Source organism: Chiloscyllium punctatum, chromosome 5 (genome assembly GCF_047496795.1).
Source record: "Chiloscyllium punctatum isolate Juve2018m chromosome 5, sChiPun1.3, whole genome shotgun sequence".
Lineage (NCBI taxonomy): Eukaryota > Metazoa > Chordata > Chondrichthyes > Orectolobiformes > Hemiscylliidae > Chiloscyllium > Chiloscyllium punctatum.
The window spans coordinates 36,464,836-36,490,261 of record NC_092743.1 but is presented as its reverse complement, the minus strand read 5'-3'; the positions used below and the strand labels follow the sequence as shown (position 1 = coordinate 36,490,261).

Below are 25,426 nucleotides of genomic sequence, written 5' to 3'. Positions count from 1 at the left end.
TCACCCATGTGCACAGGGGCAGGAGTTCGATGGCTTCTCTCTTGAACAGCAGTTTCTTAATGAATTATGTAGTCATTTTGGTGGGAGGAGCATGCAGATAAGGCACCATACATATTGATTGGATGACGGTTGCAATCAGCAAGCATCAACAGTAAAGATTAAGCCATCTGCTGTTACACAATGAATGTTCTTAACCTTAACTGGCTTCATATTTTGAATACTTTTCACCTTGTTAACTGATCTTACATACGGAATGCTTCGATTCTTGTTAAATGGCTCTACGTAATGAACTCTTGCCTCCAGCACCCCATTGTTAACTGCAAGCTTTTACCTGATCTGAGTCATGCTCAGCTGAACCGCTTATTTCACAAAATCCAAAACTAATTTCTTTCCCTACCTGTTAATTCTTAAGAAGTCTCAAATAGATCTCAATATATTAATTAATTTTTTCCTGTGTTTTAGAGTGTTTTTGTTTAACTGTGTCAAGCTTGTCTTTAAGCCTGTGGATTCAAGCCTGATCTAGAACCAAAAGTGCATCATCTCAGCTAATATTTTAGTAGAGGGATTGTTACACTGTTAGAAGTACTGTCTTGTGGCTGAGTCGAGTCACTATCTGCCGTTTGTATGAATGCAAACCATCACATGGCACTAATAAAAGCTGCAAGGAAATTCTCATGTTAGATATTATCTAAGCTAGCTATATCATCGATTGTTATGACACATGACTGGAGCTAGGAAGTCTTAAACTCAGGCCTCTTCGTTCCAGTTCTCATGTTATCCTGACAAATATTTAACCCTCAATCAACATAATTAAAAGGATAACTGGTTATTAATCTCCGAACTGTTTGACTGGTGTGTTTTCCCCATATTACTGTAACTGTAACTTTAATTTCAAAGTGCATTATTGACTATGAAGCAGTCTGAAATATCCTAAGGTTCTATCAAATTGTGTGTCTTTTTTTTCTCTATTATTTAGTTGTCTTGAATGCTTGATTTATAACTGAAGAGTTCATTTTGCTCTATGCTGTTAAAATCACATTTGTCTTTTTTTCACCATTTTCTTATCTTTGGAAAATTAGGGTGGCACATATCCAGTAATGTGTATTTAGCAAAGATCTCCAGTGTTGCAAAACGAAATCACTGCCAAAACAAAGGTTGAAATTATGTTGTTCTCAGTGCAACAGTGAAAACTTCACTGATGTATTGAAAAAGTGCAATCCAGTGAAAGATAATATATGTAATAAGTGTACATGTAATAATATGTGATGCAAGTTTGAGAGTCAATTCAAACTAATACAGACACTAAAAATGTTGCATGTTTCATTCAGGACTAATGCAAATATTGACTTCTTTTATCTTGCAGATCTCCTGATGTTACCAAGGCCACCCTGCTACACTGTGTGACTAAAACTCATTATGTAATGGCAGTCATGTGACAAAAATGGCAACTATGACCCTCACTGAAAAGCTACGTGAAAAGATATCACAGGCATTCTACAACCATGGGCTCTTATGTGCATCTTACCCCATTCCCATTATTATTTTTACTGCAGTGTGCATTTTAACGTGTTGGTAAGTAGCAAGTTGTATCAGTAGAGGACTGACAGCTTAATGTTCCAGGACACAAATGCTATAGGAATGATAGAAAGGGAGGCAAGAGAGGAGGGGGAGTGGTGTTTTTGATAAGGGATAGCATTACAGCTGTACTGAGGGAGGATATTCCTGGAAATACATCTAAGCATGTTATTTGGGTGGAACTGAGAAATAAGAAAAGGGATGACCACTTTATTAGGATTATATCACAGACCCCCTAATAGTCAGTGGGAAATTGAGAAGGAAATTTGTAAGGAGATTTCAGTTATCTGTAAGAATAATAGAGTGGTATGGTAAGGGATTTTAAACTTTGCAAGCATAGACTGGGACTGTCATAGTGTTAAAGCGTTTAGATGGAGAGGAATTTGTTAAGAGTGTACAAGAAAATTTTCTGATTCAGTAGGTGGACGTACTGACTAGAGAAGGTGCAAAACGTGACCTATTCTTGGGAAATAAGGCAAGGCAGCTGACTGAGGTGTCAGTGTGGGAGCACTTTGGGGCCAGCGACCATAATTCTATTAGTTTTAAAATAGTGATGGAAAAGGATAGACCAGATCTAAATCTTGAAATTCTAAATTGGAGGAAAGCTAGTTTTGACGGTATTAGGCAAGAACTTCCAAAAACTGATTGGGTGCAGATTTTCGCAGATAAAGGGACAGCTGGATAATGAGAAACCTTCAGAAATGAGATAAGGAGAGTCCAGAGACAGTATATTCCTGTTAGGGTGAAAGGAAAGGCTGGTAGCTGTAGGGGATGTTGGATGACTTGAGAACTTGAGGGTTTGGTTAAGAAAAAGAAGGTATAGACAGGATAGATCGAGGGAATCCTTAGAAAAGTATAAAAGCAGTAGGAGTTTACTGAAAAGGGAAATCAGTAGGGCAAAAAGGGGATATAGCTTTAACAAATAGGGTTAAGAAGAATGCAAAGGACTTTTACAAACACATTAAGGACAGAAGGTTAACTAGGGAGAGAATAGGGCCCCTCAGAGATCAGCAAGGCAGCCTGTGGAGGCGCAGGAGATCCTGAACGAGTATTTTGCATCAGTATTTATTGTGGAGAAGGACATGGAAGATATAGAATGTGGGGAAATAGATGTTGACATATTGAAAAATATCCATATTACTGAGCAGGAAGTGCTGGATGTCTTGAAATGTATAAAAGTGGATAAATCCCCAGGACCTGAACAGGTGTACACTAGAACTCTGTATCAAGCTAGGGAAGTGATCGCTGAGATATTTGTATCATCGATAGTCTCAGGTGAAGTGCCAGAAGACTGGAGGTTGGCTAATGTGGTACCATTATTTAAGAAAGATGGTAAGGACAAGCTCATATACTCTGTAGTTCCCTGGCCTGACATCAATGGTGAGCAAGTTGTTAGAGGGAATCCTGAGGGACAGGATTTACATGGATTTGGAAAGGCAAGGACTGATTAGGGATAGTCAACATGGCTTTGTGTTTGGGCAAGCACGTCTCACAAACTTGATTGAGCTTTTTGAAGAAGTAACAAAGAGGATTGATGAGGATAGAGCGGTGGCATGATCTATATGGACTTCAGTCAGGCATTTGGCAAGGCTCCCTATGGGAGACTGGTTAGCAAGGTTAGATCTCATAGAATACAGGGAGTGCTATGGGATATAGGGTTACAGAACTGGCTTGATGGTAGAAGACAGAGGGTGGTGGTGGAGGTTTGTTTTTCAGTTTGGAGGCCTGTGACCAGTGGTGCCACAAGGATCGGAGCTCGGTCCACTACTTTTCATCATTTATATAAATGATTTGGATGTGAGCATAGGAGGTATAGTTGGTAAGTCTGCAGATGATACCAGGATTTTGATCAGATGGATGGAGTTTAATTCAGATAAATGTGAGCTGCTGCATTTTGGAAAAGCACATCTTAGCAGGACTTAGACACTTAATGGTAAGGTCCTAGGGAGTCTTGCTGAACAAAGAGACCTTGGACTGCAGGTTCACAGCTCCTTGAAAGTAGAGTCACAGGTAGATAGGATAGTGAAGAAGGTGGTTGGAATTCTTGTCATTGTTGGTTAGTGCATTAAGTATTGGAATGGGGAGGTCATTGGAGAGACATTGACACTAAAAACTGAGAGACAGTTGCTGAAAACTATGATCTTGAGTGGCTGACTGTTTGGAAGAGAATTAGAAGGGCTAGCTGAGAAGAGGACCCAAGAAAAACCAGTGAGTTATGGACTTTTACCAACCACTATCTTCCTCTGTAACAAAAGCAATAGAGGTTGCCATACCAAAGTGTGGTTTGGAAGTCACAATAGGTGATGTTTAAGGTTGACCACCATGGTGCAAAGCACAGTTCTTCAAACAGAAGAATGTGACTAATCATCAAATATTTAACTGCTAATGTTTTATTTAGGAGGAAGTTCTTTGTTCTTGAAATGAAAAATATATTAAATCAGATCAAGAAAATTTACTGCTAAAAGCAGTGATTCAGCAATTTCTGAAAGTCTTGTTTTTAGTAATGTTTATTTACAAAACTGACATGTTTTGTTATGATAAATACTTAAATGATTTAGCACGGCAATAGAAATTATATTTAGGAGGCCTAACACAGTTCCTGTTTGAACCTGTAAGAGCTTGACATGAAATCTTTTGAAGGAAGTTACATTAAATGCAATCAGTTTTCAATGGTATTACATTTTGAGAAAAATGCTTGATCATAGCCTAAAACATGAGAATTTCTGTTTGCTTGCTTATGTAATCACTGTGATTTACAGATAGTCTTAAAACATTATGAAACCTTGTGTTAAGCTACTAAGACACAGATTTTACCAGCAGTTTTTTTTGGTAAGCAGAGAGTTTTGAATTTGTAGTGCTTTGTCGTGGCAGATGAAGTAGTGACACATGCCATTCTTCAAGATATTTCTGGATTAGTGGTGCTGGAAGAGCACAGCAGTTCAGGCAGCATCCGAGGACCAGTAAAATCGACGTTTCGGGAAAAAGCCCTTCATCAGGAACAAAGGCAGTGAGCCTGAAGCGTGGAGAGATAAGCTAGAGGAGGGTAGGGGTGGGGAGAAAGTAGCATAGAGTACAATGGGTGAGTGGGGGAGGGGATGAAGGTGATAGGTCGGGGGAGGGTGGAGTGGATAGGTGGAAAAGAAGATAGGCAGGTAGGACAAGTCAAGGGGACAGTACTGAGCTGGAAGTTTAGAACTGGGGTGAGGTGGGGGAAGGGGAAATGAGGAAACTGTTGAAGTCCACATTGATGCCCTGGGGTTGAAGTGTTCCGAGGCGGAAGATGAGGCGTTCTTCCTCCGGGCGTCTGGTGGTGAGGGAGCGGCGGTGAAGGAGGCCCAGGACCTCCATGTCTTCGGCAGAGTGGGAGGGGGAGTTGAAATGTTGGGCCACGGGGCGGTGTGGTTGATTCAAGATATTTCTGTCAACTGATGTAGAGCAATTCGTGTAATTCTTAGAGGTGTTCACAATAGGTTGGACAATTCAGAGTGCCGTGCCATACGTCCAGTTGATTGGGTTCGCAAGGGCAAAGTTACCAAGCAGTAACTTTTCAAAGTCTCTCTGGCTATAGTTGAGGTACCAGCAGAGAAGATGATTGCTAGTGTTATCCCATTATTAAAGAAGGGAGATATAGATTAGGAAATTACTGACCAGCCACACCAGGACAGCCTAATCTTTGGTGATGAGAAACATTCTTTCCCTTAGAATTCTATCTGCATTTGGTGATTTAAAAATCCATCAGGGATAATCAGGGAGTTGTTAGGGGTAGCTCATCTTTCACAAATTTGAATGGATTTTTATGAGAACATAACCAGGAATGTTGAGGAGGGTAGTTAATTTAATGTGATCTAGTGGACAGTAACAAGACCTTTGATAAAGTAGACTGTTAACAAAAGTAAGAGCCCTTGGAATCCAAGACAAAGTTAGACATGGATCCAAAATAGGCTGAGGGGCACCAAACAGAGGGTGATAGGAAAGAGATATTCCACTGACTGGAAGCCTGTTCCTTGTGGATTTTGCAGGACTGTGTGCTGAGACCCGAGCAATTTATATATTTAGAATTTGAACTTACTACTTGGATGCTGCCTGAACTGCTGTGCTCTTCCAGCACCAGTAATCCAGAGTCTGGTTTCCAGCATCTGCAGTAATTGTTTTTACTTGTAGGTGGTACAATCAAGAAATTTGCAGATGATAGGAAAGTTGATAGGTTGGTAAATAGTAAGAAGGATAGCCATAAACTACAGAAGAATATATGGACAGGTCATCTGGGCATTTCTGTGGCATATGGAATTCAACCCAGAAAAATGTAAGGTAATGTATTTATGGAGGCTAACAAAGTAGTTAATAAAGTACAAATGTTAGACTTTGAAAAGTATTGAAGATCAATGGGACTTTTTTTTCACAGGATTTGTCATCGCTGACTAGGTCAGTATGTGTTGCCCATCCCTAATTGCACAAAGGGTAGTTAAGAGTCAACCGTTGTAGTTACACTGTGTGTAACTAGTTGTTGACCAGCTGTGGGTTGGAGTCACATGTAGGGCAGAGTAAGGAAGAATGGTAGCTTTCTTTCCTCAAGAACATTAGTGAATCCTCAACACTGGGGGGACTGGGCACCCTCGTCTACACTGGGGGGACTGGGCGCCTAATCGCAGAGTGCTTCAGAGAACATGGCCAGGACACTCGCACCAATCAACCCCACCGCCCCATGGCCAAACATTTGAACTTGTCCTCCCACTTTGCTGAGGGCAAGAAGGTCCTGGGGCCTCTTTACCACCCAACACCTGGAGAAAGAACGCCTCAACTTCTGCCTCTGGACCCTTCAACCCCATGGCATCAATATGAACTTCACCAGTTTTCTCACTTCCCCTCCCCCCTCCTTACCTCAGTTCCAACCTTCCAGCTCAGCACCATCCTCATGACCTGTCCTTTCTGTCAATTTTCCTTCTCACCTATCTGCTCCACCCTCCATTCTGACCTATCACCTTCACCCCCACCTCCATCCACCTATTGCACTCTCAGCTATCTTCTCCCGAGCCCCAGTCCCTTCCATTTATCTCTCCTCCGCCGAGGCTCCCAGCCTCATTCCTGATTTGCCTGAAACATTGATTTTCCTGCTGCTCAGAAGCTGCCTGACCTGTTGTGCTTTTCCAGCACCACTCTGATCTTGGATTTTTTTTGACAGTCAGCAGCAGTTTTGTTGTCAACAGCAGTTTTGTGGTCATCAAGAAAGAAAAGACAAGGAAGATTGACAGTCCCGGAACAGGCCCTTTGGCCCTCTGCACCTGAGCCGATCCAAATCCCATTGTCTAAACCTATTCCCCAATTCCTCAGCATTTGTATCCCTCTGCACCCCACATACTCATGCATCAGTTCAGGCTCACCTTAAGTGAATCTACTGTGACTGCCTCGATTACCTCTGCTGGCAACACCTTCCAGGCACTTACCATTCTCTGTGTAAAATACTTTCTGCATGTATACCCCTTTAAATTTTTCACCTCTCACCTTGAATGCGTTACTTTTTGTTATTGAATCCCTCACATTGGGAAAAAGGGTGAAGGATCTCTATCCACCTTGTCTATACCCTTCATTTTGTAGGCCCCAATCTAGTCAGTTCTCTCTTTCTCTTCCCCCCCACCCCCCCCCCTCCACTTCAGCCAATTGTTAGTTCATGTAAAATACCTGCTCCTGAGAAAATCATCTAGGGTGACACAATAATATAGTATTGTTGCATTATTAGAGATGTCATTGTTTGGAAAATAAATATTAAACAATGAGTTTTCTACTGACAATGATAAATTCCAATCCCGCATGCTTAACTTCAATTTTTTCAAGAAATTGCAATGCTGAAATCGCACACTACCATTAATTATACAGGCTGAATATCATTCATTGAGCTATTTACAGCGGAGCCAACTAACTTGTCTAACACAATATGAACTTCACTTTAAGTGCAGTTTGAAAATTTCCATCAGTTGCATTTATTCATTTAAAAAGTTTGACGTTTGCCCAGTATACATTCCAAAACGGAAGTCCCAATTAGTTTCTTTGAAATTTGAGCTATATAAAGAGTGACATAAATGATAAAGTTTTTCAAGTTCATAACTCAAAAATTTTCTTTTAACAGCCAGGAATGTTCTTCTGATCAATGTTTCTTATAAACAATAAGTTGCTTTTGAGAATTATTTTAAAAACCAAAGTGCTGAACACTTTTTAATTTTGTGTGAGCTATGGATACCCTTGGCACTGAATTCTGAAGAAGAGCCAGACTGGATTCAATATTAATTCTGTTTCTCTCTCCACAGAATATGCCAGACCTACTGAGCTTCTCTAGCATTCTCTAGGTTTATTTCAAGTTTCCAGCATCCGCACTATTTTGCTTTTCTCTTAGATATGTATTTAATTTATTTATGTAAATAAAATTCCTTTTAACTAGACTTGCCAGTAAGTAACTTAGTTACAATGGTCACTGTAGAATAAGATAATCCTAGGTTTGATGACTTGCATATGCTGCATCTGTTCCAGGAGAAGCCTTGGTGTGACTACGTTCTGGATGAAGGCTATTGAAAGATGAAAGATAGATGGCTTTGTTCTGAATTCTACATATTTTTTGATGTACTGATGTTTTTGCTATACACAGTTCCTTCTAAACGTTTTGTGACATAAATTAGGTCTTTTTGAATTAAAAAAATTGGTTCCTACTTGAACCGTTCCCCAAATAATTTCAAAAAGAGGAGTTCCATCGAACTTTGTGACTGTAGGAATTGTCTATGAAACTAGAGCCTACAAAGCTTAGTAACTTTGTATCTGCTGCCACTTTGTGCAACTACCATAACCTGCATTTGGTATGTGCATTTGAGATTCAATAATAGTGTACACATACATAATTCTGGATTATTACTGTGGGATGGAATTAAGATTTTGTCAGGAATCTGTTTTCTTATTTCTGTAGTCATTCACTTTCTGATATATTTCATACATCTGCTGAGTGACATAGTCATATTTTTTCACCTTGTGTGTTCGCTAACAGTCCATACTGTAACTTGAAAATGATGTTAATTGATCCAATTATTTATTCTCCATATAGGCCCTGCAGAGTCCTTTATAGCAGAGGTTAAAATGCACCATGTATTCAGTATTAATTGAGTATGCAGAAGAGGCTTTTTAAGTTGTTTATGCCAGTAGAAAGTGTAAAGACTTTAATGTTTTAATATAGATTCTCTGATTCTTTTCAGCCTTTTTGCTGAGATTGGTTTACAAATCCACCTGTCATTTCAAGAGACGTTTCAGTGAATTTTAGGATTAAACTTATTTAACCTTTATTCTTCCATTCAGCACTTAAAATTGTAATGAGTAACCCATTTGCTTTATTTATTTAACTGCATTTTTGTTTCAAGCTTTTCCTTTTCCTAATTAATATAATGGGCACCTATAAATGTCTAACAAAACTGTGCACTGGTTCAATACGCATATTAAATCTTTGTTGAGAGTGTGATGCTGGAAAAGCACAGCAGATCAGGCAGCATCTGAGGAGCAACAGAATTGATGCTCCAGTCATAAGCTTTTCATCAGGAATTTTTGTAAGGGTTACTGATGCCTGTGCTTTGGAACAGTTTGTTCTGTTTCCGCTTCCTCTCCTTCATTTTGTAAATAGCTCAATGAATGGTATTCAACCTGTATAATTAATGGTAGTGTGTGATTTCAGCATTGCAATTTCATTGAGCAGTCCAGTTGGCTTAATCATTAGATACCTGAGAACAATTCCATTACTGTTCCAGCAAGAATTTGGATAAAGACAAAAACAAATCACAATAAATTGTCTGAATAAGGTTATATAGTGATTTACAATCAGTGCTACATTTAGTTCATTGTGACTGTTGCTACAAAACTAGGCGATTGTGCAAGTAGGACTTTCAGTGCTTCTGTGGAGTAAGTTCATTTGGTAATTCTTAACTGCCTGGGTTATCTGAAAATCTGTTGAATGTGTAAGTAGGTCCTACAGTTGAATGCGCAAAATGTAGTGCAAATGTCTGGTAGATGCTGCTTTTTGGGACAAATATTATTTCAGCATGCCTTTTAAAATCTATTTATTTCAAATTCTGTGGGAATACCCAGCATGGTCCATATAAAAGACGTCATTGAAAACGCAGTGTATTTTTGTGATTTTTCCTTTTTAAAAAGACTACCTGTAAACCACTTGACTGGTGATAACTGCTTGCTTTGAAATGGACACCTGATGGGGTTAGTTTGAACAGTGACTGGCTTGGAGAGCTGCATGGTTTATCTGATTCAGTTGCAAGAAAGTTTGCCAAGAACAGGATAAGTTGGAATTGAGGCCCCAGTATCATCTTTTAAGGTCAGATTGGAAGGTCCTGAGGTTAGAAGTGATGTCTGAAGGGTTAAATGTTTGTTATCATAAGATGAGGCATCTTGGTGTGGATTGCTGGCAGTTGTGAGGTGTTGCATCTCACTGGGATAGCAAGCTGGAAATTAAGTTCTGCTATTTCAGAATTACCACAAAATGAGAAGATGATGTAAATCTGCAAGATTCCCAATTTAGTTGTCTTTAGACCCAGGTTGACAGAAAGCAGAGACTAGGTTTCTGTCGAGTCATAGAGATGTATAGCATGGAAACAGACCCTTCGGTCCGACCAGTCCATGCCGACCAGATATCCCAACCCAATCTAGTCCCACCTGCCAGCACCCGGCCCGTATCCCTCCAAACCTTCCTATTCATGTACTCATCCAAATGCCTCTTAAATGTTGCAATTGTACCAGCCTCCACCACATCCTCTGGCAACTCATTCCATATACGTACCACCCTCTGTGAAAAAGTTGCCCAAAAAATTACTCAGTACAAATAGATTTTAGTTACAAGTATACAATTGCAACTAAGTAGAACTCTATCCCCTTATGAAACATCTCCCCATCTCCACCCAGGACGCAGAAAGAAACACTAGGAATGCAGTTCAGCGGTCCATGTTCCAGTGGCTTACCTGAGATGATCCATTTGGTTTGTAGGGACCTGCTGTTCCGTGACCTTCTTTCCCCAGGTACTTGCACTTGCTAATTCATACTTATACAGTAATGTCTCTGATTCATTGGTTAATGGCTATAAATTACAGCAACTGATGGAGGAAAATGAACTGGCTTTCTCCAGGCTTGCAGAGGAAAGAACAGTTCCTTCCTGTCTAGCGGTCCAGTGGCTTTTGACCAAACATGCGCGCACGCAAGCTGTTCAGCTACTTGGCAAAATGTCACATAGTTGCTGGAAGGTGCAAGACCTTTGCCACCAATAACTGGTCACCATTCCACAAACCGATCAGCTACTTGTTGCTGGCCAAATCTTGTACACACCCCTAAATCTAATTTGTCTGTCATAACTTCTAGTGACCACCTTTATTGCTTGAAAAAACAGTAGTATAAGCTAAGTATCTGATGCCATACTTTTAAAAAGTGAGGAAAGCCTATCCAAAATTCTCGGTTTTAAAGCAGTTTATTTTCTCCCCATTTCAATCCATAATCAAAAAGATACAGCCTTTACCCTTTATTAAATTATGGATTTATCTCTGTATACAAAGTCAGAGCAGGGAAAACAGCCATGATCGAGTGTACAAAGATCAAGTTGTAATTCTGACAAATTCCAGATTGTCAAATGCAATAGAAAATGGAGAAAGGAGCACTGAAGTGGGAGTGACAATAGATGGATACAATCGTATGATTGTATTCATCTGAAACTGATACAGCTCCAGAACTGTGGTATTAATGTGTGCCTACTTGCTGGAAAGTTTGAGTTTTCAGTGGAAATTTGACGTTCCAGTCATCGTACAGAAGCAAGTAACCAACTAAAATTTGTAATCTCGGAGATGGGAGGGAAGGACATAACACTATATGACACTTTGGAATTTATAAAGTTTTTGGGATGTAAAGCATTTTTACTAGCTATATGCATTTGAATATGAAATAAGTCTCAGCCATCCCGATCAAAGAACAAAAGAAAATAAAATAAGCTTGACTTACTTTGGGGCTTTCATAACCTTAGTACTTCATTAAAATATTTTACAGTAATGAAGTTTTGACAAATGAAGTCAATAATATCGGGAGAACTCCCCACTTATTCACTTAGTGCTTTGAATCTTATATCTTGGCTTAAAGACAACATCCACCTTTCACAATATGATAGTCCTTCAATATGGCACCAGAGATTTGAATAATGAGAGGTGGGTACTGCTGCAAAAGTAAAGGGAGCATGAGTCTCCAAACGGAGACGTTCTTCCAGATCTGCATAAAATTCAAATCTGTTGCGACTTGAAGCTGGTGGGCTCCATGGAGCAGAGGGAAAGCCCCACCCCAGGAAATACTTGGGCCATTAATGTTCATTCTCTGTCTCGTTTAGCATGGCGTTTCCTGCTTTGATGATCTTGCTACCTGTGACGGTCTCTATGGAATGGGTAAGCCCAGCAACTGCTGGGTTGTTCCATCACCAAGAAATCAATGGATTCTTCCATCCCCCTGAATAGGCTCGTAATTGAGTTATCAACTATCTGTTGCTGCTGGGAAGCTAATTTCTTATGTTGTTCACTTGGCTATAGCAAATCATTGAGAAGTGGAAACTTATTAGCCCAAAACCCTAATCTTCATGTTTCCTCCCAGTTAATGCCTTTATCTACCTTTATGAGGCTAGAAGATTCAACCCATTGTTTCTAAATTTTTAATCTCAATCAGATAAGTCATTGGTGAGGGGAATGAAACTTTGCCACTAGTTCTGTAAGAAATTAGACCACGTTGGTAAAATATATTTGACTGTCAGATCATGCTACAATTGAGGCTGCTGCACATTAATGCTTATTGTATATTAGAGAACGGTCTTGCATCCTGTCATTGAAGATTTTTGATGAGTGCAATACAAATCAAAAATATTGCAGAGTTGCAAATGAAAACCATGTCTTCAGACCATGTCACTTGCCCTGGAGGCTGAAGCAAACTGTTTGACTTTCAAATTATATTTGACCCCAACATGAACTTCCATCCTATTTTCCTGTCCATCCTGAAGACCTGTCTGCTTACACATTTATAACATTATTATGATGTTACCTTGCTCTGCTCCTTTTTAGTTCATCTGCAAAGTTCTTCATCAATGTTATTTTTACCTTGAAACTTGACTGTTCCAGTGCTGTCCAAGTTGATCTCAGATCTTCAACCAACAAAATCTTGGGCTCATCCAAAACCCTGTTTTCAAACGTTCAGGTCTGCTGTTCAGTCTAATAACGTGTTAGGACTAAAATCTCTGACCTGTTTTCAGATCTCACTCTGAAACTTCACACAATCTCCTTTATTCTCTTTGTTCTTGCAGTGCTTCCTCTTGCACATTCTTATTTTAATGCAAAAACAGAAAATACTGGCGAAACTCAGGAAGTCTGGTAGTATATTATTTCAATTCATTCATAAAATGAGGACATCACTGGCCAGGCCAGTATTTATTGCCCATCCCTAATTGCCCAGGGACTGCTTGTGTGGACCACATTGGTCTGGAGTCAGATGTCGACCAGACCAGGTAAGGATGGCAGTCTCCCTCCTTAAAGGCCTTTAGTGAACCAGATGGGTTTTTTCCAACTCTTGGCAATGGTGTCATGGTCACCATTAGACTCGTAATTCCAGACTTTTTTTATTATTGAATTCAAATTCCACCATCTGCTGTGGCAGGATTTCAACCTAGGTCCCCAGGACATTACCTGCGTCTCTGGATTAATAGCCTTGTGAAAATATTACTAGGCCATAGAACATTACAGCGCAGTACAGGCCCTTCAACCATCGATGTTGTGCTGAACTGTGAAACCAATCTGGAGCCCATCTAACCCACACTATTCCATTCTCATCCATATGCCTATCCAATAATCATTTAAATGCCCTTAAAGCTGGCGAGTCTACTACTGTTGCAGGCAGTGTGTTCCATGTCCCTACTACCCTCTGAGTAAAGAAACTAAAGAAACTACCTCTGATATCTGTCTATATTTCTCACACCTCAGTTTATAGCTATGTCCCCTTGTGCTAATCATGGCCATCTGAAGAAAAAGGCTCTCACTGTCCAACATATCCAACTCTCTGATTATCTTATGTTTCAATTAAGTCAACTCCCAACCTTTTCTATAAGGAAAACAGCCTCAAGTCTCTCAGCATTTCACCATAAGACCTTCCCTCCATACCAGGTAACATCCTAGTAAGTCTCCTCTGAACCCTTTCCAAAGCTTCCACTTCCTTCCTCTAATGTGGTGACCAGAACTGTATGCAATAATCCAAATGTGGCCACACCAGTGTTTTGTACAGCTGCAGCATGACCTCATAGCTCTGAAACTCAATCACTCTACCAGTAAAAGCTAACATGCCATATGCCTTATGCCTGTCTCTTTGTTGGCTACGTAGAGCAGTTGATCTTCCGTAATTACACCGGCACCACTCCCCATCTCTTCCTCTGCTACATTGATGACTGCATTGGCGCCACCTCGTGCTCCCGCGAGGAGGTTGAGCAATTCATCAACTTCACCAACACATTCCACCCTGACCTTAAATTTACCTGGACCATCTCTGACACCTCCCTCCGCTTCCTGGACCTCGCCATCTCCATTAATGACGACCGACTTGATACTGACATTTTTTACAAGCCCACCGACTCCCACAGCTACCTGGATTACACTTCTTCCCACCCTACCTCTTGCAAAAATGCCATCCCGTATTCCCAATTCCTCCGCCTCCGCCGGATCTGCTCCCCGGAGGACCAGTTCCACCACAGAACACACCAGATGGCCTCCTTCTTTAGAGACCGCAATTTCCCTTCCCACGTGGTTAAAGATGCGCTCCAATGCATCTCGTCTACATCCCGCACCTCCGCCCTCAGACCCCACCACTCCAACCGTAACAAGGACAGAACGCCCCTGGTGCTCACCTTCCACCCTACCAACCTTTGCATAAACCAAATCATCCGCCGACATTTCCGCCACCTCCAAACAGAACCCACTACCAGGGATATATTTCCCTCCCCACCCCTTTCCGCCTTCCGCAAAGACCGTTCCCTCCGCGACTACCTGGTCAGGTCCACGCTCCCAAACAACCCACCCTCCAATCCTGGCACTTTCCCCTGCCACTGTAGGAACTGTAAAACCTGCGCCCACACCACCTCCCTCACCTCTATCCAAGGCCCTAAAGGAGCCTTCCACATCCATCAAAGTTTTTACTTGCACATCCACTAATATCATTTATTGTATCCGTTGCTCCCGATGCGGTCTTCTCTACATTGGGGAGACTGCGCGCCTCCTAGCAGAGCGCTTTAGGGAACATCTCCGGGCCACCCACACCAATCAACCACACCGCCCCGTGGCCCAATATTTCAACTCCCCCTCCCACTCTGCCGAGGACATGGAGGTCCTGGGCCTCCTTCACCGCCGCTCCCTCACCACCAGACGCCTGGAGGAAGAACGCCTCATCTTCCGTCTCGGGCATCAATGTGAACTTCAACAGTTTCCTCATTTCCCCTTCCCCCACCTCACCCTAGCTCTAAACTTCCAGCTCAGTAACTGTCCCCTTGACTTCTCCAGACTTGTCCTACCTGCCTATCTTCTTTTCCACCTATCCACTCCACCCTCTCCTTGACCTATCACCTTCATCCCCTCCCCCACTCACCCATTGTACTCTAAGCTACTTTCTCCCCACCCCCACCCTCCTCTAGCTTATCTCTCCACGCTTCAGGCTCACTGCCTTTGTTCCTGATGAAGGGCTTTTGCCCGAAACATCGATTTCGAAGCTACTTGGATGCTGCCTGAACTGCTGTGCTCTTCCAGCACCACTAATCCAGATTCTGGTTTCCAGCATCTGCAGTCATTGTTTTTACCTTCTTAACAACCCTATCAACCTGAGTAGCAACTTTCAAGGATATGTACCTGGACCCTGAGATCTCTCTGCTCATCAACCTTACTATTAGCCCAGTACTCTGCATTCCTGTTGCTCCTTCATTGAACTCCATTTGCCACCTCTCGACCTAGCTCTGCAGCTTATCTACGTCTCTTTGTAACCTACAACATCGTCCCTATCCACAACTCTACCAACCTTGGTGTCATCTGTAAATTTACTAACCCATCTTTCTATGCCCTCATCCAGGTCATTTATAAAAATGGCAAACAGTGGACTCAAAACACATCCTTGTGGTACATCACTAGTAACTGAACTCCAGGATAAATATTTCCCATTAACCACCACCCTCTGTCTTTTTTCAGCTAGTCCATTCCTGAGCCAAACCACGAAATCACCCTCAATCACATGCCTCCATATTTTGTGCAATAGCCTGCCGTGGAGAACCTTATTAACTGTCTTACTGAAATCCAAAAGGTTTGTGAGGCACGACCCACTCTTCACAAAACCGTGTTGACTATCTCTAATCAACTTATTCCTTTCTAGATTATTATAAATCCTATCTCTTTCAACCCTTTCCAACACTTTACCCACAACAGAAGTAAAGCTCACTGGTCTCTAATTTCCAGGGTTGTCTCTACTCCCCTTCATGAACAAGGGAACACCATTTGCTATCCTCCAGTTTTCTGGCACTATTCCTGTAGACAATGACGACGTAAAGATCAAAGCCAAAGGCTCAGCAATCTTTTCCCTGGGTTCCTAGAGAATCTTAGGATAAATCCCATCCAGCCCAGGGGACTTGTCTATTTTTACAGTTTCCAGAATTCCCAACACGACCTTTTTGTGAACCCCAATCCCATCTAGCCTAGTAGCCTGTACCTCGATGAGGAGGTCTTTTTCTAGTGTGAATCATGTAAATACCATTGTTTACTCTGTGGAAAGAAAGCACAGTTAATGTTTCGAGTCAGGTGACACTTCTTCAAAACTGTTAGCAGCTAGGAAAGTGTGGTATTTATGCTGAATATGAGGTTGGGTTGATGGAGAGAGATATGAAAAGAGTAGGTGAACAAGGAGATTGTTACAGGCAAAGATGAGAGAAGTTGAGTAAATGATAATTATAATTTTAATGGTTGCATTGTTGATGTCAATGTCTTCCAATAACAAGGTCTGAGCTCTGGTCCTAAATCTTTGGGCATCTCTTTGTAAGATGCCCCTTAAACCTCACCTCCTTGACCAGGCTTTTAGTTGTCTGTACTGTTATCTGCTTCTGTGTTTCAGTATCAAATTTAGATTGAGGTTCCTGTGAAATGTAAGTTGTAATTATGTTATTAACTCACTTGTAACCTCGCAGACTACATAACATCCTCCGAGTTACGTTAGTTTGGGATGTATATGTTTTTTACTTAGCAATTTGGGTTATTTCCGCAGATAGTATTTTGCACTGTATGTACAGAGTAATTGTTTATCATAATGGATGGCAGAAGATAGCTAGTTTGAATTAGAAATACAAGCTACAGAATATATTATCAATTTTGTTTAATTTTGAGTATTTTACAGGCTTTTAGTACAATGATTTGTGTTTGTACCCAACTGAATATATTTCAATACAATTTTATTTGGAAATGGTATGTACAGGGCAGTACAATTTTGAACAAAAGTGGAAAATATTACTGTTTCTCTGAAATAGGACTGTAAATAATTTTTTTTTATTTAAGTGCTTAAAGACAATTTTAGAAGTGATTTGCTGTGTCAGTATTTAAGGTGGACCACTTTTGGATCAGAAATGCAAGAGTGTAACTGCTTCTCAGTATTGCACATCAAAAAAAGTGAGGTGAAATACAGGATTATTTTTAGTCCTCATGCAGCGTATAGATAGATGCCTTAAGATTGTGCTGTGGTGTTTTGACCTTGGGAAATATCAAATATTGTGGATATCGTGTGGTAGGTCAGTTAATATTTTGATAATACGGTATTTATGAAGATATGGCAAAAATAATAGTGAAGCACTCTTATACATTTCTGGGCTTTGTGTACTTAATGTTTTGTTTGCTTTGATTTGTCATAGTTATCCTTTATTAAAGCTACCTCTGCCAGGGACAGGGCCTGTGGAGTTCACTACACCAGTGAAGGATTATTCTGTACCCCCACTTGAACCAAATCTGCAACACACTGATCAGAGTGACAGGCCAGATTGGGTAAGTTTTGAACTGTTCAGCTGCTTGATTATTAAATCTCCAAAGGGAACTTGTTATCATTTCAGGGTAACATATAATGTTATACCCAGAAAGAGAATTTTCAGCTATTTAAACCCGATGTGATTAGTGATTACAAATTTGTCCATGAGGGTAAAAGTAATTTCAGATGATCACTTGTCACATAACAGGTGTATCATTTTAAGCCATGTTGAACAAATATCATTATATTGACACAGTATATTAATTGGCTGCAATTGCTGACACTGGTGAAAGCATGTTATGCACCATTTAAATTTGCAAACCTGCGTGTAAGTGGGTTTGGATTTAAACAGGATGCGGCTGTGAATCGGATATGTGGCTGGAATGGGGTGCGTGGGAGGGAATGGAACCGGAGAATTGGGAGAGTGATGGTTCAAGTATTAGCCCTGTGAGTTAGAGGGGTTTGAGTAGGGTAGGGTGGGGGAATGGAGCTCTATTCCTCTCTTCCTGCATATGCAGTGCAGCTCTTACATATGGTGACATCCAAATTTAATGTGATGACGTAGCGGGGCTGGAATTGTGCATGTTCAGGTTTCCAGATTAGTGCACTTGCGGGTGTCATCAGACACTGCCTAAATATAAATTATGCACTGTTACAAACATGCAAAAATAAACATTTGTCAAGTTTCTAAAGTTTGTTTTCCCTTATGTTGTTTATTTTCTCATTGTCTGCCGCAAAGTCAGTCTGGCAGATCTGACCTTCAGGAGTCAACAAGCTTGGCCAGTGGTTGGGTTATCAAAGCACTCTTGGAGATGATCAGTCTTCCACCAAAATGAGCATGCAGTCTGCAGTTGTTCAGTAGTTTTCCTAAGTGGTATTTAGCAGAGAGGGATAGTGTCATATGCTGGGGGAAAGAGCTAAATGGTGGCAGCAAGAGGTTTTGATGCCCATGTTTGACTTACTGTTATGAAATCTCATTTGGTCCAGTGTTAGTGTTGTGTGATCCCAGGACCATATTATTGCACTGCTGCCAATTTGAAAGGATATACTCAGGTTGGGGGTATTCTACAATCCCTGTTCCTCTGACTGTCTTGCTACCTGCATCGCTGTTTCTTCTGCAGATACTTTCCAGTTTCACAATTTCTAGCTAGATTGCCCTTTCTTTGTTTTTCTCTTCAGCTTTCAATTGTTCTAACTCAATAGCTACAAAGTTTGGCTATTTCAGTGCTATTAGTTTTGATGCTATAGATATAACTTTAATGAAGAAATGGCACCTATATCACTTGTGTGCATTTATATTTTTCTCGAATATGTGGAGGCTGTTAGTACAGGTTTTCGATGCTCATACCAAAAGAATGCAGAGTATGTGGATTCAGTATCTAATGCTGACTCAAGACTCGCCATTATTATTTTTGCTGCTCTGGTTAATTTCCACTCTTAAATATTGACCTGTCGAGCATATGTTAAGTAACACAATGGAGCTTCCCTCAAATCCTCCTCATTGCCACCAGCACCATTTGAAGAGACAATCAAAATTGAATTTATGGAAATTCTGGGTTTTAGGAGAAATTGATAATTGTTAATATTTTTGAAAGAACAGGAGTTATCACCAGTGCCGTGGCTAATATTTATCCCTCAATCTGCATCTTAGAAAAAAACTGTTGCCAAATGTTTATTTATTGGAGCTGTAGTTGTTGTGTGCAAATTGTTTGCTACTTATAAATGTAGAAGATAAGAGCAGAAGAAGACCATTTGTACTTTTTGAGCCTTCTGCCAATTACTATGATCATAACTTATCATTCAACTAAATACTCTGCTCCCATTTTCTCACAATAACCTTGATCCCTTTACCCTGAAGAACAATATCTAGCTCCTTCCTGAAAACGTTCAGTATTTTTGCCTCAACTGCTTACTGTCGCAGAAAATTCCACAGGCTCATCACTCTGGGTGCAAATATCTCTCTTCATCTCAGTCCTAAGTGGCCTGGCCTGTATTCTTAGACTGCTTCTGCAATCCCCATTCATCAGGAATATCCTTCCTGAGTTTACCCTGTCATTTCCAATAAATTTTATAGGTTTCCATGAGACCCTGCCCTAATTCTTCTGAACTCCAGTGAATATGCTCCCAACTGATCTAGTCCTCCTCCTTATGTCAGTTCTGCCATCCCAGGAATCAATCTAGTAAACCTTTGCTGCATCTCTCGACAGCCAGAATGTCCTTACTCAGATAAGGAGACCAAAATTGGACACCGCTTCAGGTGTGGTCTCACCAAGATCCTGTGCAATTGCAGAAAGACATCGCTAGAATTCCCTCACTATCAAACCCTACTTGCCATATGCCTCCTTCACAGCTTGCTCACCTTCATATTTACTTCCATTGTCTGATGTTCGAGGATCATTTGGGTCTTGTTACACCTCTTCTCCCAATCTATTGCTCAATCTTACATATATCCATTTTATACTTGATCTGCCATCCTCATGCTCATTCACTCAACTTGTCCAAATCACACTGAAGCATCTCTGCATCCTCCTCACAGCTCACCTTGTGTTGACTGCACGTTTGGAAATATTACATTTCGTTCTCACATGTAAATCATTAATATATATTGTGAATTGCTGTGATCCAAGGACTGATCCCTGTGATACTCCACTAATCATGGCCTGCAACTCCGTAAAAGACCTGTTTATTCCCACTCTTTTCTGCCTGCCAACTGGTTTTCTGTCCATGTCAGTAACTACTACAAACCAATGTGTTTTAATTTTACAACCTCCTCTCTTATGCTGGACCTTATTAAGTGTGATTTCCATTTTGTGAGTCCGTGCTGACTTTGTCTAACTCTGTCATTGTTTCCTAAGTGCTCTGCTATTAAACCTTTTATGATGGACTCTGTCAGTATCAGGCGCACTGGTTTATAATTCTGTTTTCTCTCTGGCCCTTTTTTAGTAGGGCTTTATTAGATAACCTCCAGTCATAGAAATTTTCCAAGTCAATAGAATATTGATAGATGACCACTAAATGCAAATAAGATGAGGATCCATGGTGTTAAGGCATAAGTTATTAGCATGGACAGAAGATTGGCTGTCTGGCAGAAGACAGAGTGGGGGAATAAAAAGGGTCCTTCTCAGGATGGAAGCTAGTGACTAGTGCTGTTCCACAAGGGTCAGTATTGCGAGCACAACTTTTCACTTTATACTTTAATGATTTGGATGATTATTCTGGCTACGTTTGCATTTGATTCAAAGATATGTGGAGGGTCTGGTAGTATTGAGAAGGCAGGGAGGGTGCAGAAAGATTTAGACACTTTAGAGCGTGGGTGAAGAAGTGACAGATGGAATACAATTTGAGAGAGTGTGAGGTCATCCACTTCGCTAAGAGGAATAGAGGTATGGACTATTTTCTAAATGGGGAGAAAATTTAGAAATCTGAAGTGTAAAGGGACTTGGGAGTTATAGTCCAGGATTCTCAAGGGTAAACGTGTAAGTTGAGTTGGTAGTTAGGAAGGCAAATTCAATGTTATCATTCATCTTTGGAGGACTAGAATATAAAAGCATGGATATACTTGTAAGGCTTTAAAAACATCTGGTCAGAACACATTTAGAGTATTGTGAGCAATTTTGGATCCCATACTTTAGAACGATGTACTGGTCATGGAGTGGGTCCAAAGGAGGTTTACAAGAATAATCTCGGGAATGAAAAGCTTAACATATGAGGACTCTGGGACTATACTTGATGGAGTTAAAAGGATTAGGGGGATCTGATTGAAACTTGGAGAATACTGAAAGGCCTGGGCAGAGTGGACATTGGTGTTGAATTATTTTTCCTGAGGGCCTTACACACTTGGTGCAACTGCAATGCGCCAACTTCTGTGAACAAGTTTATTAAGCACAGTACAGTACAAGCTTTGGAGAAACCTCTAACCTTGCACGGCTTACGGGATCGTGGCAAAAGCTCTCTCTGAACAAAGGAAGCAGTCCTTCCTTTATACAAAATCTTTACATCACAGTTGGTAATGCCCACAATACAACCCCCTGTCATTTCCTCACAGTCACATGCCACTCAGAATACAATGCAGTGACCACCTCACCTCCAGAGACAGTGGAATGCAAGTCAGATCTGGTATGAATTGTATTTTGTTAACTACAGGGAGTAGTCAGAATCCCAACTATAATGTTCTTATTGTTTTCATCCCCTATTCAGAAATCAATGTAAATCTTCCCTGAATGGCAAGGGAGTAACCATGTAAACCTCCCACATTCCACCTAATAGACAAAGGCATACCACCTTACCCCCCCCAGGGCATTCAATTTCTTGCAGGTCAGCAGAGCAAATTAACTCTTTAATATCACATTTGGGAAGATATTGGCAGGAGAAATGAGGACCCGAGGCAACAGCCTTAAAGTCAAGAAAAGAACAGAGGTAACGAGAAACTTCTTCAGCTAGAGAGTTGTGAATCTATGGAATTCATTGCCACAGAAGTCCGTGGAGGCCAGGTTGTTGAGTATATTTAAAACCGAGATAGATAAGTTCTTGATTGCCAAATTATCAAAGGTTATGGGGAAAAAGCAAGAAAATGGGTTTGAAAAACTTATCAGCCATGATTGAATGGCAGAGCAGACTCGATGGGCTGAATGGCTAAATTCCTGCTCCACTGTATTGTGGTGTTACAAAGTATCTAGTAGGTCCACTTCCTTGAGCATTTACAGATGTAGATTATCAAACCCTGGGGATATATTAGCCTTGAATCACATCAATTTCCCCAACACAATTTTCCTACTCATCCTGATTTATTTCAGTTCCTCCCTCCGAGTAGAGTTGTGTTCACCAACATTTTTGGAACGTTACTGTATTCTGCTTCGTGAAAGCAAAACCAAAGAATGCATTTAATTGGTTTGTCATCTCTTTGTTCCCCATTTCCCTGTTACTGACTGTTAGGGGCTTACATTTGTCTTTTTCTCTTTACATACCAATAGGAGCGTTTAACTCTGTTTTGTCTGTTCAACACGAGCTTATCCTGTACTCTATTCTCCCCCTCTTGTTCAATTTCTTTGTCATCCTTCACTAAAATCAGCTCCCACACTCCGATCTGCTACTGGTTTTGACCAATTTTTATGCCTTGGTCTAATATTACTATTAATTTCCTTTTTGTTAGCCATTGTCAAACCACTTTTCTCTGTTTATTTTAGTGTGATACAGGAATGAATAATTGTTGTTCCTTAGTGTGCTGTTTAAATGTCTGTATTTACCAATCTACTGTCCTTCCTTTAAATAACATTCTCCAACTTATTATAACCAGTTTGTTCCTCATATCATTGTAGCTTCCTTTACAGGTAGTTCTTCTATAACATGACGGTTGTGTTCTTGTACAACCCTGTGTTGTAGAAAAATCCAACTTGAGAAACAGTAATTAAAGTGTTGGCAATATAATAGTGTTACAGCCAACACAAGTTTTAAAAGGTTGAACAAAAGTAAACTTTGACTCTGCCTCTGCCAGCCAACAAATAGTTATCTCATCTAATCTCATTTTCCAGCACTTGTTTTGTCATCCTGTAGATTAAAGCGGTTTAAATGTGTATCCAAATATTTTTCAATATAAAAACAATTTCTGTTTCTACCACCAATACCTTTCCATATAGACGTAGAGGAAAACAAACATTTTTAGTTAAAAACGTACGGAATACCATTAAAGTAGTTGCACACTATTAATTTCAGCTTTGTTCTAATACAGTTCTCAGAATCACAAATTAATGATTCAGAAGACCATTGACCACTGTGTCTGCACTAACTATGTTTTAAAATAGTTTCAAACTGCTGCCTTTTCCCTGTAATCCTATACATTGGGTGATTTGAAGAAAATCACAATCTCCTCTTGATTGCCTCAGTTGAACTTGCCTCCAACAAAAATCCAGGCAATTAATCCATCCTCAAACTATTCAGTGTGAAGGTATGTTTATCCGATCATAAACTGTGCCCTCTGGTTCTTAATCCTTTGAGTAGGAATGGTTTCTCCCTATTCAATTTGCAGTCCGATTGTGAGTTTGAAAACTAAATCCAATAGAATCATAGAACTCTGAAAAGTACCCTTCACACATCAATGCCAATCAAAAACAGTTATCTGACTATTCCAACCCCATTTTCCAGCACTTGACCCATAGCTTTGTATGTCTTGGTTTTGCAAGTTCAAATTTAAAATTTTAAAAATGTTATGCGGATTTCTGCTTTTACCATTCCTACCTCTCTTCGGGCAAAAATGTCCTCTTCATCTTCATGAAAAAGAGTCGCATATTCTCCAATAATTTCATGTAAGTGAAGTGTGTCATCCCTGAAATCATTCTCATAAAGTGCAATATGCTGACTGGTCCAGTTTTCTTCCGTGATCCTGACCCGAATTGGATAATGAATATAACAAACACTTGACTTCCATACATGGTGTCCTTGATTTGTGAACCCTGCTGCCTGCATTGCCTTTTGAGTAGTATATTGTGTTGACTATAGGCTGAAGTCTCATCTGGCTCACATCTAGAAGATCATTAGGTAGTAATTAGTATTTTTCAGTCTCAGTTGTTATTCCAGGTATGTAAAAATCAGTTGCACTGTTGCCACTTGCTGGGAAAAAAACAATCCATTAACGCAAACTAAGTTCAGAAGATGAGCTTGGAATATGAATTAGTCTGCAGATTAACTACATTTTCATTGAATAAAGAGGCAACCCCTGAGGACTAAAGGTCCTTCTTAAACTATTATATTCCTGTTCTGCTTGTGTCATTGCAACAGCATGCTATATATTTACCAAATAAACTATTAGACACATGTAAGTTTTCAAATAATTATTATTCACTTTCCCAGAAAGTCTACCATAATAAAAAACATTAACTGTAAACGATGGGAAACTTGAAAGTAACAGACTAATGTGCTCCCACATACACCTCTGGTTGATTTAAATATTGACATTTTCTTGAAAAGAAGGCTGATTTATTTCAAATAGGTTACATAGTTCAAAGAGATGAAGAGAAAAAAAAATGGGTCTGAGGCTGGTATAGCAGATAGAGGGAGCAAGTTAAATAGTCAAGACAGGCAAGAGCACGGTAGAGAATGAGATAAGATTGATAAATTAAACTACATTGATTTCAATACAAGAAGCCTGACAGATAAGGTAAAAGAATTTAGGGTATGGTTGGGAGCGTGGGATTGGGATATCATAGCTATTGCAGAAACATTGCTCAGAGAGTGATAGGACTGACCGCTTAATGTTTTGGGATATACAGAGGAACCTCGACTATCTGAAGGACATGGGCAGGGAATATTTTGTTCGGTTAATCAAATGCCAGATAACATAGTTCAGCCAAGCATTGGAACCTTGTGATTTTGGCAGATAATCCAATATTCAAATAGTCTTATGCCGGATAATTGAGGTTCCTCTGTAGAGGGGGCAAAAGAGGAGTGGGAAGTGGGTGTTTTAGTTAAGGATAATATAATAGTTGTAGCCATGGAGGATATTCCTGGGAAGGCATGCAGTGAAGTTCTATAGGTGGAGCTGGAAAATAAGAAAGGGATTATCACCTTATTGAGATTGTACTAAAGGTTCCCCTAATTGTCAGCAGAAAATTGAAAATAAATAGGAGTACCTGTAAGAATAATACTGTTGTAATAGTAAAGGATTTTAACTTCCCAAACATAGATTGGGAAAGTCATAGTGTTAAGGGCTTGGATGGAGAGGAATTTGTTAAATCTGTTCAAAAAACATTATTCAATATATGGATATACATATGAAGGAAGGAGCAAAGCT

General features: G+C 40.2%; 1 protein-coding gene across 1 annotated transcript in view; it reads left to right on the top strand.

Moving 5' to 3' along the window:
• Positions 1-25,426, top strand: part of scap (SREBF chaperone) — a 155,057-nt gene that overhangs the window by 29,145 nt on the left and 100,486 nt on the right. The window contains exons 2-3 of the mRNA XM_072570036.1: positions 1,364-1,572; positions 17,534-17,663. Coding sequence (XP_072426137.1) covers positions 1,442-1,572; positions 17,534-17,663 — 261 coding nt within the window. The 5' untranslated portion in view covers positions 1,364-1,441. The remainder of the gene's footprint in view (positions 1-1,363; positions 1,573-17,533; positions 17,664-25,426) is intronic.